Below are 17,775 nucleotides of genomic sequence, written 5' to 3' on the forward strand. Positions count from 1 at the left end.
TACTCATAAGCTAAGTCGTAGTTTAGCAGTAAATCTCAATAAATTCAGGTCCAAGTCATTTTTAAAGTGCTTTCTTGTGAGTGAGAATTCTTGAGAATGATCTATGAAAGAGAAAATACCCAGCGAGTGGCAGTTCTATGCCCTCTTAATATCAGGAGTCAGAGGAGAATGGCCAGATTACCTCAAGCAGATTGGAACTAAAATAACCACTCGTTACAGCCAAAGTACGTCTCTGGATCGACACATCGACTTGAAGATGACAGGTTACGGCAGCAGAAGATCACACTGGGTGTCACTCCTGTCACCTTAGAACAAGAAACTGAACCTACAATACACACGGGCTCACCAGAACTTAACAGGAGACTGGAAAAACATTGTTTGGTCTGATGAGTCTCGATTTCTGCTGAAATGTTCAGATGTTAGGGTCAGAGCATGGATGAAAGCATGGATCCATCCCACCTCGTACGACTGGTTCAGGCTGGAGTTGGTGTAATAGTGTGGATGTTATTTTTTTTGCAACACAGTCCGGGCATATTTATTGACTATTCAAAATACATAATCATCATATACTGGAGGTCTTTTTTAATACATAAATTCTAATATAGTTTTAATAGGGTTGCTGACTTCTTGGACTGCTTACCATGTGAAAAACAGCCTGGTCTTGTTTCACAGGCAAAGCTCTGCATAAACAAGCAGTTTACAGTCCAGCACACCTCCTCAGGTGAAGGAAGAGTCTTGTGAAAGTCAGGGGAGACCGCGGCTTCCCAATCCTGGCCGGACTTCATCGTCTTCTCTTTCTGCTCTGCTGCTTTGACAGGCAAAGACCACCCCACCCTTTTTCTTTCCCTCCCCGCTCTGCTCTCCTCTTGTCCACCCCCACAAAAGCCAGATGATGTGCAGGCTCCACAGAGCAGGACTTTCAAACGATATCATTACCATTTCAAAGAACCTGCCGCTGTCTTACAGACCTACAAGCCGTGGTATGCTATAGCTATTGCCACAAACTGCGTCATCACTTTGTACTGTTTTATAGCTAAATGATGGCCAGCTCCTGCATGTTACACATGTCAGACAGTGGGAGGGCAGTGCAGCGTTGCAATTAGGGAAAAGAAATCGATGCTGTGCGCATCCGCAATTGTTGCAGCGGATCCTGTGAAGCATCGCTGCTTCTTGTCAGTGTTTCAAACAAAAGCCTATTTTGGTTTTTTTCTGCTGTTGTCAATTACATGGCAGATATGGAGCAGAGAAGGACTACAGGCCTCTGAAGATACACACTAAACAACAGTAAAACAGTTAGGAGGACATGATTTTCATCTGATAACTTGCTACCCACAAAAAGAGGCGTCCACACTGTGCCTAAGGAGCTCCGTTAACCCACAAACAGTCTGCCTCATTTAAATACTGCTGAACACAAACACAGGCTTAAGCACCCAGCAGTTCCTCCTGCAACATTAATGTCCTCATTTATCCTCTTATGCACAAATGTCAACCTTTGTTAGCCTTCATCCCTGCCTCTCCCTCTCTGCCACCTTTAGCTGCCCTCCACTCCTTCACTGGCTCATCCCCACCTAAAAAAAACAAAACAAAAATAAAACGCCTTTGTATTTGCTTCCCTGCTTTATACCCAATTCATTACTTCTCCCATACCAGCCTATTCCTTGCCTCCCGTCTGTATTCCCCTCACTGTTTCACACACTCATTTCCATCCCTCCCTCCTCCTCTGCATAGATATTGCACAGTTCTCCAGCAGGCCTGCCTCACTTCTCCCTTGTTTTTGTTTCATTGTCTTTTTTTCCTCCCCATTTCTCTCCCTCTCTCTACTTGGGGATCCTCTAGTGACATCATCACTCCTACAGTTACCATGGTTTCTGAGAGGAGAAAAAAAAACCAAGAGAGATGTAATAACTGTTTGGATCAGACAGACATTCTTTGTGCCAGCGCATCTCTCTCTCTCACACACACTCACACACACACACAAAGACAAGGCTGGAGAGAATACAAGGAAATACTCTTTTATTACAGGATCAAGGTACAGTTAGCAGGTTTGTGTGAAACAGTTGTGTGTGTGAGAGGTCAGGTCAGTGTTAACGATGGCTCTGTGTGAACGAACAAGTCTTCGTCGTACAGGTCTTCGTCCAGGTCACCGTCCTCTTCTGTGAAGTAGGTCGGAAAAGGAGGGTTGAGCAGGGTGGACCTTCTGCTCGGTAGCACAGTGTCTCTTACCTGGAACACATAGAAACACCGCTACTTAATTTTCTTAGTGACTAAAAACTTATTTATGAAGCAAAAATATAAATATATATAAAAAAAGCAAAAGTCAGGCTACTGAAGATAACGTTACACGTGCAGTGAGGTGTTTTGTTTTGTGAGCGATCGAGCAGCTTCTTAGTGTGATGGACGAGCTGCACGACGGTATCTGATACGTGATTTAGAGTCTCTTATCTTCTCCTCCAGCCTCCTGAAACCGTGCAAAGACAGACTGGACAAATGCCTCGCGTGGGCTGTCTGCTCCTTGATCTTTAACTGAAACCAACATGGCAGCTTCTCCCGAAACTTTCAAAACTAGTCCCGTAAAATGAAAGCATTTGAGGAGAGTAATAAGCCATGTAGTTATCGAATGGGTCTCCATTCTAGATCAATAATCGCTAGTTTCAAAGTCTCTTCCTCGTTTTTAAAGATGGCCAGTTATTTTGTATCCTCCTGTTTTTTTTTTAAACTTTATGCAAGTAAACACCACGCTACCAGAATGCACGAGCTTTCACAGATGATCAGCGAAACATCAGTAACTCATACACAAACGCCATCATCTCAGCTCATGGCAGTGTCCTTCCATGCTTTTTTACTCTGAAAATATCGGGGCGAATGTATTACTAGCTTTAAATTCATTGTTGTTCCTCAGAACATAACTTTTCTCCCCTGGCTCTTCAACCTTTTTTTTTTTTAATTTCACCTAGACTGGAGCTAATACACCGCCGTACAAATTACCTCCTTTAGTCATTTATAATTGGCGGTCGGTCGTGTACTCTGCTTGAAAACAATTTGCTCCACGAGGAGCATTAAATAAATCACGCTTGGAATTATTTCTGACTGACTAGTTGTTCTATTTAGTGTTTACCATCAGTCTCACTGAACCCTGAAACACAGTGTGTATACAGATGTACGAATTGCAATCAAAGACTTCGGCACCTGTGCCCATAAAAATCAAAACTAAGCTTGATCTCCCCTTTAAGATCACGTCATTGTGCACCTTCACATCACTTCTAGTGTAGTACAAGCCCGAAATACCTCGTTTAGGAGGCATTCAGGAAGTATTCTAGTAAGATCCCTGAATCACCTCCACTGGCTCAATATCGGCTTTTCAAAGCAACCCTTTGAAGGAAACTTGTTTTTATCGCTTGTATTCGTGATCTCATTCTTTCTGTCACTAACTAGAGGTCACAGCGTTTGGTGAGAGTGGAAACACAGACTGACCGGTAAATCACAGCTTCACTTTTAAGCTCAGCTGTCTTCACCACCACAGACCAGCAGACATTTGCATCACAGCTGGCGATGCACCAAAACATCTGTCAGTCTCCTACTCCACATTCACCTGTGCATGGTTTTTACACACTGGATCTCCCTTAAGTGTGTTACATAAAAGTTTCACTTTAAAACTGTTTTGGTAAAAAGGACAATCATGGGGATCCAGATCTACAAAGTACAGTAGGTGGTGAACACTGATTGTGCAGATGTGGACAAAAACTTTTCAATGCAATGTGAATGGGCAGATGTTGTCCTCACACACCCCAGCTTGGAAGTCTGCATTGATAGTCTGGCCACAGATGAACTCATGCAGGTGGTCAGAACGGGATTTCCTCGGAGTGAACAGGAATGCTGAAATGCTCACAGCACTTTGCAGTTGCCAAAATTTAAAATTTCCTGCAGCCACAAAACCTTTTGACAGCACCTTTCCATCCCTCCACCCCCTACTCTCCTGACCCCAACATAGAAACCAGTGTCCTAAGTGATTAATCAAACAGTCAGCACTGAAACCAATAATAAAAATTATCATTAATTGCAGCCAGATTTAATTTAAATGAATAAACCATGACTGGTCCTCATGTACAAAGGGACATTAGGGCCCCTCTGAATGATTAAAAAAAAACAATGAACAAGCATTAATAACCTGCATGTGTGTCCTTTGGGGCTCTATAATCTATAATGAATCCAGGCGTGTGTTTGTGTTGCACACAGCTGAGCTGGGTGAAATGCAACACGCATTTGTATTCATTATCGCTTGTCTGCAAAACAAATAATAGCCTGCATCTATGTTTCAGCAATACACACACACACAGAAAACACAACATGCTGAGTATGGAGATGGATGCTTTGGGTAATCCTAACATCGTTAAGGAGCATGCTCCCATTCCCCCACAAAACACACACACACACACACACACACTGCTGATCCAGCACTGCGTCGATGAAGACTGATCACACCGTCTTGCAGGTGTGACGGTGTTTTACAGGTGCAAGGTCACTTGTCTCTGTATGAACACTAAGCATGCTGGGGTTGACCTTCGACTTCACACTCCACTTTGACTGTGTATGATTATATTTACCTTCAGTAAGCAGTTCTTGTGCCCGGGGACAGAGCCGTTAATGTACAGCACATTGTACTTGGTATTGACCCTCCATATCTGGAAGCGGGATAGAGAAGAGGCAGATGAAAGAATATTGAGCTGAAATTGCAGGCAAGGACAACCAAGTTTAAAACTAAGGCTCTTTAAGTTTATGTGTGCGCGCGCGCGCGCGTGTGTGTGTGTGTGTGTGTGTGTGTGTGTGTGTGTGTGTGTGTGTGTGTGTGTGTGTACCTTCAGTCCATAAGCAGTGATGTAGCTGTTGCCCATTTGGCCGGGCATCTTCTTCCCTTTGAAAACTTTAGCTGGATCCTGGAAGCAGACGATGAATATCACACATGTTCATATTAATGGATTTTGGGGAACCAAATGTTCACGTTTGGCATGGATGAACATCTTAACAAGCGTGTGTGTTTGTCTAACCCCTCCTGGTCCAGAAGCTCCCGGTCTGCGATGAGTTTTGGTTTGGCCGTGGGTGGCTGGTTGACCTTTAAATCCCCATCTCTTCATTACACCTTGAAAACCCTTACCGATTCTACAAACAAACACGCACCACAAAGTTTATTTACACACGCTCAGATTTCCAGATTACTTTTATGTTGACATATTTCTCCAGAAGGTAACAATATTTAAAAAAGGAAAGAAAAAAGGACAGACATGGAATTTCTTGTAAAGTCAAAAACTGAACTCTCTTCAAAACGTGACGCTGGGAAAGGGTAAGAAGCAGGAACAGGAGCCAAGCAGAGGAGCGCCAATGAGGAGCTGGCAGAACATAACTTACGATTTGCCCGTGACGTCCACATACTGGCCAGGACGGAAATGTGCTGCATACAGAGGAGTGCCTGAACATGCAACAAACAAGCCTGCATTACCAATCACGCACAAAAACCTAATAAGTGATCTTTCTTTGCAAAATTCAATGTCATTTCATACCTGGCTTGATGATGGCACTGTCGGAGACTTTAAAGGTAGTGACTTTCTGCTTTGGAGGCACTCCTGCGTTCCTGAATACCTCCATTTGTTTTTCAGACCTCTGTCAGGCATAGTGACGGAGCGCAAGAGAAAAATAAGAAGCAAGGAAATAAGGTGTTAAAAGAAGTAAATGCAGTAAGAAGCAGCTGGACTTTAGCGTTTTCAAACTAACCACGGGCCTGTTATGACTGTATGGGAGCCAAACACACTCGCACACAAAACGCACTCTAACAAGCGTACGCACACACACACTTGGCACTGAGAGTCTTTGACATTTGCTTTCACTCGGCTCGCTCTCATCTTAGCGCCTCCAGTCACTCTAAACTCTCTCTCTCTCCCCCCCCTTCTGTTGACTGAAAATCCGTCTGCCAAAGCCTCTCACTCCAACAAACTCTGCTTCTGAATAAAGAGTGATGTGGCTGTGTGAAAAGGATTCAAAAACAACTTCACGCTGGACAAGTGAAATCCTGACACCGGCCCATTGAGCATGTACTGAGGCCCAGAAAAATAAATGACATCCTAATGTATTCGCACTTGTTCCTTTGTTTTTCATTTAAAAGAAGGAACATTTCGAGCATTTTAAAGCCAAAATCCTCCTTAAGAGGAGATTCTTTTTAAACCTGTTTTGTAGGAGGCAGGTTAGATTGCAGTATATGTTTATCAGCCAGTGATGCTGTCTTGCTTTTCAATTAATCGTATTATTGACTTCTGAGAGCAGTCATGGGGCCTTAAAGTTTATTACACTAGTTGTTACCAGACATAATTGTCATTTAATTTAATTGTTAACAGTTTAATTGATGTTATGCAGCCATCTTCAACCACATGTAGCTGCAGCCCCGACATCATTGTTGAAAACTCTGTCTGATATAGAGTGAAGAGTGCAGTTATTTAGGAGGAACTCAAGTATAGCTGCTCCTCCACATCGAAAGGAGGCAGGTCCTATGGGGATATGGCCACACGGTAGACCCAGGACACACTGGAGTAACTAGGGGGCATTGGTGTTACCCCGGATAAGCTGGAAGATGTGGCTGGGGAGATGGAAGTCTGGGCTCTCTGTTTAGGTTGCTGCCACAGGATAAGCGGAAGAAATTATGGATGGAAGATTTTAACTTCGATTGAGATGGCTGTCATGAATTGTAAAACAATGCGTCATTTGTAATGTGTCATACTTTTCAGCGTTTCTTACCTTTAAACTAGTCTGTTAGTCTACGTGTTTCCTTGTTTAGTCGACTAAGAAATGAATCACCATGAAAATCTCTGCTGTGTGTCCTCTTTATGCCATGATGGCAACACATCCGGAAGTGTCAACACACAGTCTAAAGCAAAGTTTAGCGTTCTCTCGCCAGCAGAACACTGCATAGTAATGAGGTGAGTGATGTCACTCATTTACACCCATCTTGTTTATTAATAATGTGTTTGATGGGTGCAAAATACAATCATTGATTGTTAACTGGAATTTCCATATGAAATTACCAATTCATTTCCATTTGGGGGGGAAGGAGATGACAAAGTTATGCATCCATAAAGCTGTCGCACTGATGAAATATAGCGAGAACTAACAAATACGCGTTAGGTCTGTACAGTATGGCTGAGCGATGTTTTCAACTCGTGAGTCAGCTGCATGTGGCACACATCGTTCAGTCGTGGACACTCAACACTTTGACAGGATAAAGTGTTTGGCAGCAGAGGCTGGTGTTACAATTCAGTACAAACTCAACACTTTATCACCAGCTCAGGCCTCGTGTGAACACTCACCACAGCTTGACAGAATGAAAAAAATATGCTTTGTGAAAAGTATGAAACACTTAACATGAATTGCCGTTTTTAAAGGCCAGTGGCCACCTTTGCAGGATTGTTCTCCGAAAGCATAACCAGCGTGAAGCGCTGTCAAATGCACAAATTCAACCACACTTCTTCTACTTACGTGGAATGGGGACACATTTTTTCCTCCTACAATGAGAGCAGCAGAGTGTCCATCATGTTCTTCTTTGGACAGGCACTTTATTATGTGACAATCCTGCACCTGGAGAAAACAGATGCTGCATTATCAATCAGGTAGACAGCGCTGCGGCTGTACTTAATCTAATAAGAGCCAGGGCCACAGTCGTGATGAACGATGATAGAAATAGATGGTGGAAGAGTCTGGTGCAATATAATAATAACAATCAGCAAAGAGATAAATTCATCAAGATACATTACTGTAACAACAACTTCGCATCATTACGCACATTGTACAGTGTGTGCGATATCTGCACAACTGATGAAGGACATACACCACGTTAAAGTTTCATAACTTCTTTTAAAACCCACCATTTTAACCTGCCCTCCTGCTCTCGTTCCATTTGTTATGACGAGCCTTCAGCTTCAGTTCAGATAAAAACATGAACCCAAAAGCTAAAGTGGTGGGAGTAATTTCAATATTCAACTTGTCATCTTCTCTTTTTTTGTGTAGACCATTAACATTTCAGCTGAAGAGAAAATGACTAACTGTGACTGAAGTGAGTCAGCAGATGGGGATATGAGTTTCTTGATTGCCTTGAATCTCATATTAAAGAGAGGCGATGACAAAATTCAAATATCTGTCCAACTGTTACCACTGACATTTCACTGAAAGTAAAATGCAAGTCGTGATCAATAAAGAGCAAAATGAGCACAAGCAGCCAGTGGTCGCTTCAGTTTACTTTAATGACAGATAAATCGATGGGAATAAAACGTGGTCTGAATAAAGCAAACATTTAGTATCTGCTCCTCACACCTTGCTGTAAAAGAGGACGAGCTTAAATGTAACATCAAAGTCTGAAGGTGAGATTTTGAGTCCTAACTTTGCTATTCTTTCTCTCCACTATATTGAATAATCCAATTCATTAAGTTCATACATACATACATAATAAACATAAATGCCCGTTATCACTCCTGAACACCTGAAGACTATCTGCAGCTATTATGGATCAAAGCTAAGCCACAGCGGAAGTGTGATACCTGTAACATGGTGACTACATGTCTTTCGCCTGTTTTCGTCCAGACAGGCACCATCCCCAACTTCACAGCAACTAACCCGACTCTTCGGCTCCCTGGTGAGAGAACAGAGGAAAACGTGCTGAAGTTGCCAAGTGGATGGAAGCGAGAACCATAACGAACACGGCTCTAACTAATGGTTGCACCCACCTTCTGTCCACTCATGTCGAGGCCACGGCTCGTCTTTGAGTGGGTTGAGCTTTTCAGCCGTTTGCCGTCTGTATTCCTCTGCCATGCTCTTCCTCATGTACTCCTGGTTGTCCTCTGTTAGGTTTTCCTCAAACCATGTTGTGGTTTTCACTGTCCTGATACAACCAACCAGCAGGGCAGGACTGAAAGAGAAAACAAGCCATGTAACGCCCACAGTTAGAACAACAATGGTCAGACACACTTGCTTCCAAACAACATTACCACAGCCAAATATTTTAAAATAGCAAGAAAATAATCATTTTAATACTGTTATGTTGGTGTATGCTCATATTAAGCAGTAACTGTTTTAAGCTTTAAATGACAAGATCTACAAGTAATCCTCTTCCTTCTAGCGTTTGTCCCGCATGGCAGGGTCCGCTTTGCGGCAAATCCGTCTCCATTTGGCACGACCGAGGGCGTCTTCCTTTATTCTATCCATCCACCAGTTCTTCGGCCTGCCACGGGGTCGCTGGCCACCGGGCTCAAGCCTCATTGCAGTTTTTGCCACTGAGCTGTCGCCTGAGCGTAATACGTGTCCGTACCACCGTAGCTGTGCCTTGTGCATTTTCTCCGTGATTGGTGCGATGCCGAGCCGCTTTCTGACGTCTTCATTCATGACTTGGTCCCAATGCGCGAGGCCTTGACACCATCCATACAGGGCAACTGGGCAGACTACAGTCTTGTAAATCATCACCTTGAGATGGTCTGGCATTCGACGGTTGCATAGCACATCCGTCACTTGACGCCACTTCATCCATGCGGCACTGACCCCAGCTTGCACGTCTGGAAGAATATCCCCGTCGCCACTGATCATCGATCCCAAGTACTTGAATCGGTCGGCCTTCTTCAGGTCTTCCCCGTCGATGTTAATGGTGCCATCAGTTTGGGGACAAGCTTCCATGTACTTGATCTTCTTGACGTTGAGTCTCAAACCATGATCGGCCAGGTGCATCTCATGGTTTGAGACTCAACATCCATGAGTCTCAAACCATGAGACACGACAAGATCTACAAGTAATCCCTGTAAGGAAAAAAGACCCTCAGGCTTCAGATTGCCCTAAACACTCAATTTTCCCCACACTTGGCCCTGTACGATTTCAGCAATAGCACATATCCCTAATAAAGTCATTTCAGGCAATCAGCACTAACTCTGAGCATAAACGTCCCACCCTATGCCACTGAAAAATCATTTTAAGTTTCAGTTTAATTTCTGAATCACTATCTCAAAATTTCAACTTGATAACTCAAGATTTCAAGTTATTTCCTCAGAGGTTTGCATTAATAAGCTGAAATTTTTGGAAAACCCCAAACTCTGACTTATGAATGCTAAAAAAAAACAAAAAACTTTTAGTGGCAGAAAAAAAATGTCCACCTGTCTTCTGCTCAGACTTTCTGTTTATGAGCTGCAGCCAACAAGAAGAAAGCTGGTTTAAGGAAAAAAGAACTAAATGACTTGCTTCTGACAATGGATGAACTGGGACAGCACCAAAGCCCAGTACATACAAAACAATGATTCATTCAAAGCTTCTCTGATAGAAATAGGTCCACAATAGATCCACATTAATGCACTGAAAATCCTTAAAGCACCACTGGATAATCTACACTGAAATTTGCCTCACTGCTTCCGATCTCAAACTACTCATCAATTTTAGTTTACTTAGCTAAAAAAACACAACAAAAAACACTCATCAGTCTGCTGCTGCAGTGAGTCGGGTCATTGCAGTGTCCTTGCTGATGCATTAACAAACAGGTCCGGACATTTACATAGACAGTTTGAGAATATCAAGTGTCACATGGGACTGAGTGAAGCCTGGTGGCTCGTTGTTAGTTCAAAGTATTCTTGCCTGCCTGCAGAGGGACATCAATATTCCTGATCTGCAGTGTTACAGGTTAATGTGCAACTGTAATGATGAAATCTGTCTCTAACAGTCATAAAAGACTTTTGTTCCCAAATTCAGCAATCACATAACATAGCTATTAATCAAAAAAGGTATATTTTTACAGAAGGTCTTCTTGAAACCTGCACTTTCATAGGAAAAAAGGACAAAAGCAAAATGAAGAGGCTTATAGCATCATACAGAATAAAGGAAATGTTGATATTTCCTTAAACTTTGCTTTTTGGTATTAAATATAATATTTCAAACAAAGGTTGGTATCAGACATCTTTGTTAACCACTGCTAAATAACCAGACTCTTGATATTTATCTATAAATAAGATTACTTTATTCCTCTGGCACATAAGGAGGAACGAATACCAAGATATCACAAAAAAACAAAAACAAACAAACAAACAAACAAACAGTGCAATAGCTGTATTACCTAGAAATTCCCTGCTCTGTAAAGTAGGCAGGTGTCTCTATTGACATGTTTCTGTTTATTTGGGTTTAATTTCAGGTGATGGCAGTTATGGCAGTTGTGGCAGAGGTGGTGAGGAGGTCCTTAAGTATGGATGTCATACATATTCTACGTTGTGTGTGTGTGTGTGTGTGTGTGTGTGTGTGTGTGTGTGTGTGTTAGAAAAAATCGCTGTCTGAATGTTTGTGTGACTGGGTGAATATTATTTGTAATATGAAACGCATTGAGTGCTCAACATGAGCAAAGAGGCGCTACAGGAGCATCACAAAAGTAAAATACTGAGGATATTAATATTTTAACTTCATACAGAGAGTGAATTTAGTGTTTTTACAACTACAAAACTAACATTTTAACTACTGATTTTATCTATTGTTCTGATTTTATCTGTTTTGATTTTATATACTGTTTTGTTAGTTAGTTAGTTAGTTAGTTAGTTAGTTAGTTAGCTTGTTTTAATCAATTTTAAATCATGCTTTTCATTTGTTTTTGTTTCTAATGTCCCCGTAAAACACTTTGAATCACCTTGTTGCTGAATTGTGCTATACAAATAAACTTGCCTTGCCTTACAATGTTGATGAATATGTTACTGTACTGGCTGGGACTGTGGAGTAATTTTATGCTCTCTATAACAACCGCTCATTATCAAGCATGTCATGTAGAGCATTAAAGATGGGAAAAGACTACTTTCTTTATAAACCATTAAGTGAAAGTCAAACAGTGTGTTAGATCAAACGGGGGAATCTCAGAAACGACGGGAGATGATAAATCTCATTCCTCTACTAGGAACAGAGGCGGTTTATTACGTTACTATTTTAAAGAGACAAACTCGAGATATTAAGCTTAAAGCTTATGAAATTGCAAAATTAAACAGCAATGTCACCCTGTGGTGTCCAAGCTTCAAACTGCAGCTTATGTTAGCATGGCTAGCCCGTTAGCATCCTTACCGTTCTGCTGTTGCACGAGGAGGGATGACACGAGTACCCCGCAGAAGAAAAAGAAACCGGCAGCTCCACGCGGCCATTGCGCTCTCTAAACTACACACTTATACATATAAAATTAAACCTACAGAAGGATGACAAGCCTTCACTGAGGACTCTCATACACGCCTTAGTTTTCTGTGTAAATGTCACCCTGCATACTTCCGGTGCTCAATCATAACAGCTCCGTAGAACCGGTGCTCAGGGCAAAGGTTCCGCTCATGGCAGCCATCCTAACGGGATAACACAATAAACAGGGGCGTATCCAGATTAATTGTTATTTATTTATTTTATTTGGGTGGCAAGTGGAAAAAACAAGTATTTAGGCTTCAAGTAAAATTAAAAGTTATGTTAAAGTAGCTAAAGTAACCATACAGTGCCATTTATATACTGTATTTATTATTGGATCATAATTATTTATCCTTGACTAACTGTCCAGAGTGTAGCCCGCCTCTCGCAGTCTGACAGCTGAGATAGGCTTGAAGTTGATAGTCATGAAACCAAAACCAAACCAATGTGTGATATAGATGAGGACTATGAAGGAAATGAATGGATGGATAATTACTGATTCACTGATATGTGGACATCTCTTTAATATCCCACCTGTTGAAGAATGAACATGAATACAGGACAAAATGATAATAATAAAGATAATTTTTTTTAAATGCTAAATTTCACTTTCACCTTACATAGTTGTTCAGTTATGCTAGCAGGTTTTGTCTAGTTTTCATTTAAATGTTGATGCTCAGTGAAGTGCAAAAATATCAAATAATAATAATAATTATTATTATTATTATAATTATTATTAGTAGTAGTAGTAGTAGTAGCAGTATTGCTACTTGTTATAATTCAGGTCAGCTAAAGTACTGGACTAGACATTTTTAAGTGGTTACTTTCAGAAGCCAATACCACAGTTGTTGTTGATTGTCCATGGCTGCAGACTCCCTGGTTAAGCGGAGCTGAACCGCTGCTGTTTGTCATTCCCGTGCTGTTTTCCAAATTTCCCGTCGTACTTCACTGGAAGTCTAACAGACAGGCAAAATGCCAAGGAAAAAAAAAGTTTTTATGTGACTCCTATGCTGTGAAGCTGATATTTCTGGTCTCTTCTGATGGGGCTTATCTATGATAGGGAAAGAGATATTAAAGGTTCATGAGCTGAATACAGATCTGACTACCAGAGCCCGAGGCACGCTTGGAGTGTCCTCTTAGGACAGCCCAACTTTGGCTCGCATTAATTAAACTGTATGGAGATTAGTGAAATAATTTATTCTAGCATTTTAATGTCTGTCTAGGAACGAGTGAAGGAAAGGCAGACATGTCAGTGTAGGTGTCTGTGGGCTGATGGTTTTTATCAGTGTGTGAAAAGTGTGTGGCATTTGGAGCTGTTGTGGAGTACGAGCTAATTTAATAACACGGCTGGCCATGTGGATTTTATTATAAATCCAGATCTTTGGCAGGGGTTATCAGAACTGCTGCATAGTATTTGACATTTACACCATATGTTCTTGTTTTTTGTCACTATAAGGAAGACATCCCGTCATAAAAGATCACACTAAAATGAGAAAACCAAAGGGTCTTTATTATAATCAACATGCAGAATACAGAAGAAAAAAACATTTTCAGCTCACAGATGAGTATCTACCACACAAGCGTTTCTATCCTCCCAAAACTCTTTACAATGTAAGAAGGTTATTAAGAAATTATTACAATTATTCAGTTGTTCATTCCATTTAGCAAAATGTCAAACAAATCTGTAGAAAAGAACCCCAAACACCAAAGACAACCCCAAATCTCACACAAATGACAAGATACTTTATTTCATAACTAGCAAGCAACTACTAGAAAAGGGGAATTAACAGGAGCTGAATAATGCATGCATTTATGCAGTACACAAACAGAAATGCTATCAATCCTATAAATAACATTTGCAATGCTAATTCTAAGCATTTCGGGTTATGCATCGCACATATTAGGTTCTATGCTGACAGATAGTTTGGTCTATGCACTTGCTAGTTATCTAAATAAGGTAAGAGTGTCATTCTTTCCCCCAGTGAGCTAAGGTCTGCATATGCATGCTGTTTCAGAAGACTGTTCTTATTTCTATAAATACCTTTTTTAATGTACAGTAGATAATACAGCAGTTAATTTCCCAGGTGATGCCACTGTGGCCAAACATGCAATAGTCACCAATAGAGTAGTTCATTTTGTATCACCAGAACGAGCTAATTCTCTGAGCTAGTCTACTGTATGTAGTATTGTTTTGTGTACATGTTTGTTTGCGTATGTGTGTGCTTGTGCTTTTGGACATGTATACGTTTTATACAGTACTTAAATGTAGATATAGGATTCATACATGTATATGTAATTGTATGTATGTGTGCACTCAGTCCATTGTCAGGGGCTGAAGGTTCTTGTGGACTCATAATCTGACATGCACTTGGGTTTAATTCCTTTCGCGTTGTAGTAATCTACCACCTGGTTAGGGACTTCTGCCAAAACACTCTTAGCGAGGGCAGCAGGGGAGGCCTGGAAAAACAAACAGAGACACAAGAGGAGACAGGTCACTAATACACCAGTAACACCACGCATGCCTGAGTCGAGGATGCTGCTGAGTTTGATGCTGACAAAGGTTTAGACCAGTGAGACTGATGTGACCAGACGAGCTCATCTGAAAACCTCACCTTTCTGTTCCGTTACACCCTGGCCTGGTTTATATTTTCTGCATCCATGCTGTAAAACGCCTAAGAGGCAAGTACATCACATCCTGTACAAAAGCACTCAGTAGGCTGCAACAATAAGCAACTATTTGCATTAGACCTTGCTAAGTACACCAGTGGAAAACAGTCCAGTTGTTCCAATGTTGTGATTTAATTACTTTTTTTAAAAATTTGGGTCGGCTGACAAAAGTCTGTGGCAACTTCCTGAGAAGCACTTTAAAAATATGAGTGGAAATACATTTTCAAACAAAGCCAAATTCACTTACTTGACATTATTAAATTAATGTGAGCTGTGAAGATGCCTGCTGTAAAAGTCATAAAAGTCAAACCGTGACTGTCATCATCTTATTTTCTCCTAATTCAAAGTGGGGATTAGATGGTTATACGAAGGGATTTGGTGAGTAGTTCATGACATGTCAGCTACTGACAGCGCTTTTAAATCTCTATTTGACCTTTTTACTTACTGCTCAACATATACACTCTTAATTCCACTTCATTAGGTACATTGTGCTAGTACTGGGTTGAAACCCCATTTTTCCTTCAGAATTGTCTTAATTCTCAATGGCGTGGACACAACAAGGTGCTGAAAACATTCTTCAGACATTTTGGTCTGTATTAACATGAAACAGTTACTGCAGATTTGTGGGTTATACATCCATGATACAAATATCCTGTTGCACCACATCCCAAAGGTGCTCTACTGGAGACCAGGCAGGCTTCGGTATTTAAATGGTGCACAGTCGGTATTAAGCATTTAATGTCAAGGAAAATAAGACGCTTTGTAAACCGTGTGGAGCAACTTTCACAGCAACAGCATGACAAACTTTTACACTTTATATTTTAGTCAACTGAATCCACTTTAGAGTTAGTCTACAATAACCATATGATATTTAGTTGACTAAAACTAGACTAAGACTATAAGAAAAATAGACTAAATTATGACTCAAACTAAATAGCTTAATACTCAAAAGAATATGAATAAAACGAAATCAAAATGAACACCGTTCTTCTGCAGACCTGTTCTGTAACAAGTGCTTATTTAAGTTACGTTCATCTCGGCTCGAAGCATTGTGGCCGTTCTGAATATTTTCTCTTTTTCAGACTATTCTCTGTAAACACTAGAGATCGCTGTGCAAGTAAACCCCAGAAGATGAGCAGTTTCCAAAATACTCAGACCAGCCTGCCTGGCACCAACAACCTTGCCAGGTTCAAAGTCACCTTTTTTCCCCCACATTCTGATGCTCAGTTTGAACTTCAGCAAGCTGTCTTGACCATGTTTACATGCGTAAATGCATTGGGTTGCTGCTATGTGATTGGCCGATTAGATATTCGTGTTAACCAACAGTTACATGGTTGTGTCTAATTAAGTGAATCCCTAAATTAAAAAGATTAAGAAGATGCTTAGTAAAGAATGACAAGAATAGATAGTTGACTAAGTCTTTTAAAAATGTGTAAAATATACAATAGTCGTGTATATTACTGAAGAAAGAATGAAAAGAAATCCTTATCCTTTCCTCCAGCACATGTATTAACACACATTGTTACACACGGGCACACACACATAGTGCCACAGCACTCACACTTCAGAATCCTCAAAGTCAGAGAGTCTGTCGTACTCCGTCTCACATAATTCCCCGAGACAATGCATCATCAAAGTGCTCCCACCCCAACCTCCTCACCCTTCCTCCTCCTCCTCTCATTTCCACCCTGCCTCATGCTTTCTCCTCTCTGCTCCTATCTACCTGTTATCCCCCACTCTGCCTGTCACCCAGCAGCTCCGTCCTGCTAATCCCCTCTGAAAAGAAACGACAGAGCAGAAAATCACCTCTCCACCTCTGTCACACACTCCCTCGCTCCCTTTTGTCTTTAGCTCCGGTCTCCTGCTGACCTCCTTCCAACACCAGCACCACCACACATGGGCTGTCTCACATCCTCCACCCATCATCACCCTTCCTTCTCCTCTCAGTATGTCTCTGTCTGTCTTCATACGCGTCCGTGCGGCATGTTCCTACTCCTTCCTCCCTTTCTATTACTGCGTAATTGTTTAATTTCCTGACTTGTCATAGATCAAGCTCACCATAACGAACCCAGCCAAACACATCTGGTCAAAGGCAGGCAAAATTAATGCCAAGACAGAGACACACACAAACACGCACATAAAAACACACAGAGAGAGCCGATAGCCAATAGTTGATGAGTTCTGACGAGCAAACCGAGCACGTTACGCCCACACAGTCACACTTTCAATCCCCTGAATACTGTAATCATATCCCCCACACACAAGACAGAAATTCAGAGTACAAATAAAATCCCAACACCTAACACTGAAATTGGTGTTCACAAATATATACACAACATTTGTGTTCTTCTGATTGTGTTTTTGTTTTGTTTAGTCTTAAATTACATTTTATTATTGTGCGATTTTGTTACTTGTCGTACTTTCTCAGTTTGCACTTGCCTTTGCATATTATACTACATAAAATATAATTTCATATGAGAATTTTATATCCCCTCGCTTTTTTAAACCACATAAAGTGGGAGAGACGTCTGATTTTATTTGAAAGTTACTGTTGCAATCTGCATGCTATTTGAGATTAATTGCCATTTACCGTATATTTGTTTTTGAGTCTCAAGTCTGTTTTGGTCAGATCGAATACAGCAATATAACAGAACTATGAATTGAATTCATTTTCATTGGAATGAAGTGGAAATGTTTATTAACTATAATTTATTCAGAAGGAGGCACAGCTGCTGAGGTTCTGAAGCTTGTCTTCATGTGGGGATAATTAGTGATATCCCAAACAGTTTTTTTTATTGCCATGATCCAAATCTTTTAGTATTAATGTGTCTTGAGACCAATTCAGTACTTATATCTACTTTAAAAACATGCATATGTAGGTCAGTGACGTGACATGCATATTTCAGTGTATAT

General features: G+C 41.0%; 2 protein-coding genes across 2 annotated transcripts in view; both read right to left on the reverse strand.

The window, feature by feature from the left end:
• Positions 1 to 1,996: 1,996 nt before the first annotated feature.
• Positions 1,997 to 12,350, reverse strand: mrpl3 (mitochondrial ribosomal protein L3). The gene is made up of 10 exons (XM_005728273.1): positions 12,094 to 12,350; positions 8,757 to 8,938; positions 8,571 to 8,662; positions 7,516 to 7,614; positions 5,553 to 5,652; positions 5,401 to 5,461; positions 5,043 to 5,154; positions 4,854 to 4,931; positions 4,602 to 4,679; positions 1,997 to 2,223 (listed from the first exon to the last, which is right to left on the reverse strand). Exons 1-10 carry the CDS (start codon positions 12,168 to 12,170, stop codon positions 2,074 to 2,076), a joined length of 1,029 nt encoding a protein of 342 aa, XP_005728330.1. The 5' UTR covers positions 12,171 to 12,350; the 3' UTR covers positions 1,997 to 2,073.
• A 1,341-nt stretch (positions 12,351 to 13,691) lies between these two features.
• The window catches only part of cpne4b (copine IVb), a 26,668-nt gene continuing 22,584 nt past the window's right edge, over positions 13,692 to 17,775 (reverse strand). Inside the window, exon 15 of the mRNA XM_005728541.1 lies at positions 13,692 to 14,652. Within this exon, the coding sequence (XP_005728598.1) occupies positions 14,521 to 14,652 (132 nt within the window). The 3' untranslated portion in view covers positions 13,692 to 14,520. The remainder of the gene's footprint in view (positions 14,653 to 17,775) is intronic.

The sequence above is a fragment of the Pundamilia nyererei genome, unplaced genomic scaffold (genome assembly GCF_000239375.1).
Source record: "Pundamilia nyererei isolate P.nyererei 1_Seehausen unplaced genomic scaffold, PunNye1.0 scaffold00028, whole genome shotgun sequence".
NCBI lineage: Eukaryota > Metazoa > Chordata > Actinopteri > Cichliformes > Cichlidae > Pundamilia > Pundamilia nyererei.

What these genes read in the sequence shown, in the direction of transcription:
- mrpl3 (XM_005728273.1), bottom strand. Translation starts at nt 12,170, where the DNA reads ATGGCCGCGTGGAGCTGCCGGTTTCTTTTTCTTCTGCGGGGTACTCGT. An exon ending in CCTCGTGCAACAGCAGAACG is followed by an intron (nt 8,939 to 12,093) that starts GTAAGGATGCTA and finishes TTTCTCTTTCAG; the next exon opens with TCCTGCCCTGCTGGTTGGTT. An exon ending in TCACTGCTTATGGACTGAAG is followed by an intron (nt 4,680 to 4,853) that starts GTACACACACAC and finishes TCCCGCTTCCAG; the next exon opens with ATATGGAGGGTCAATACCAA.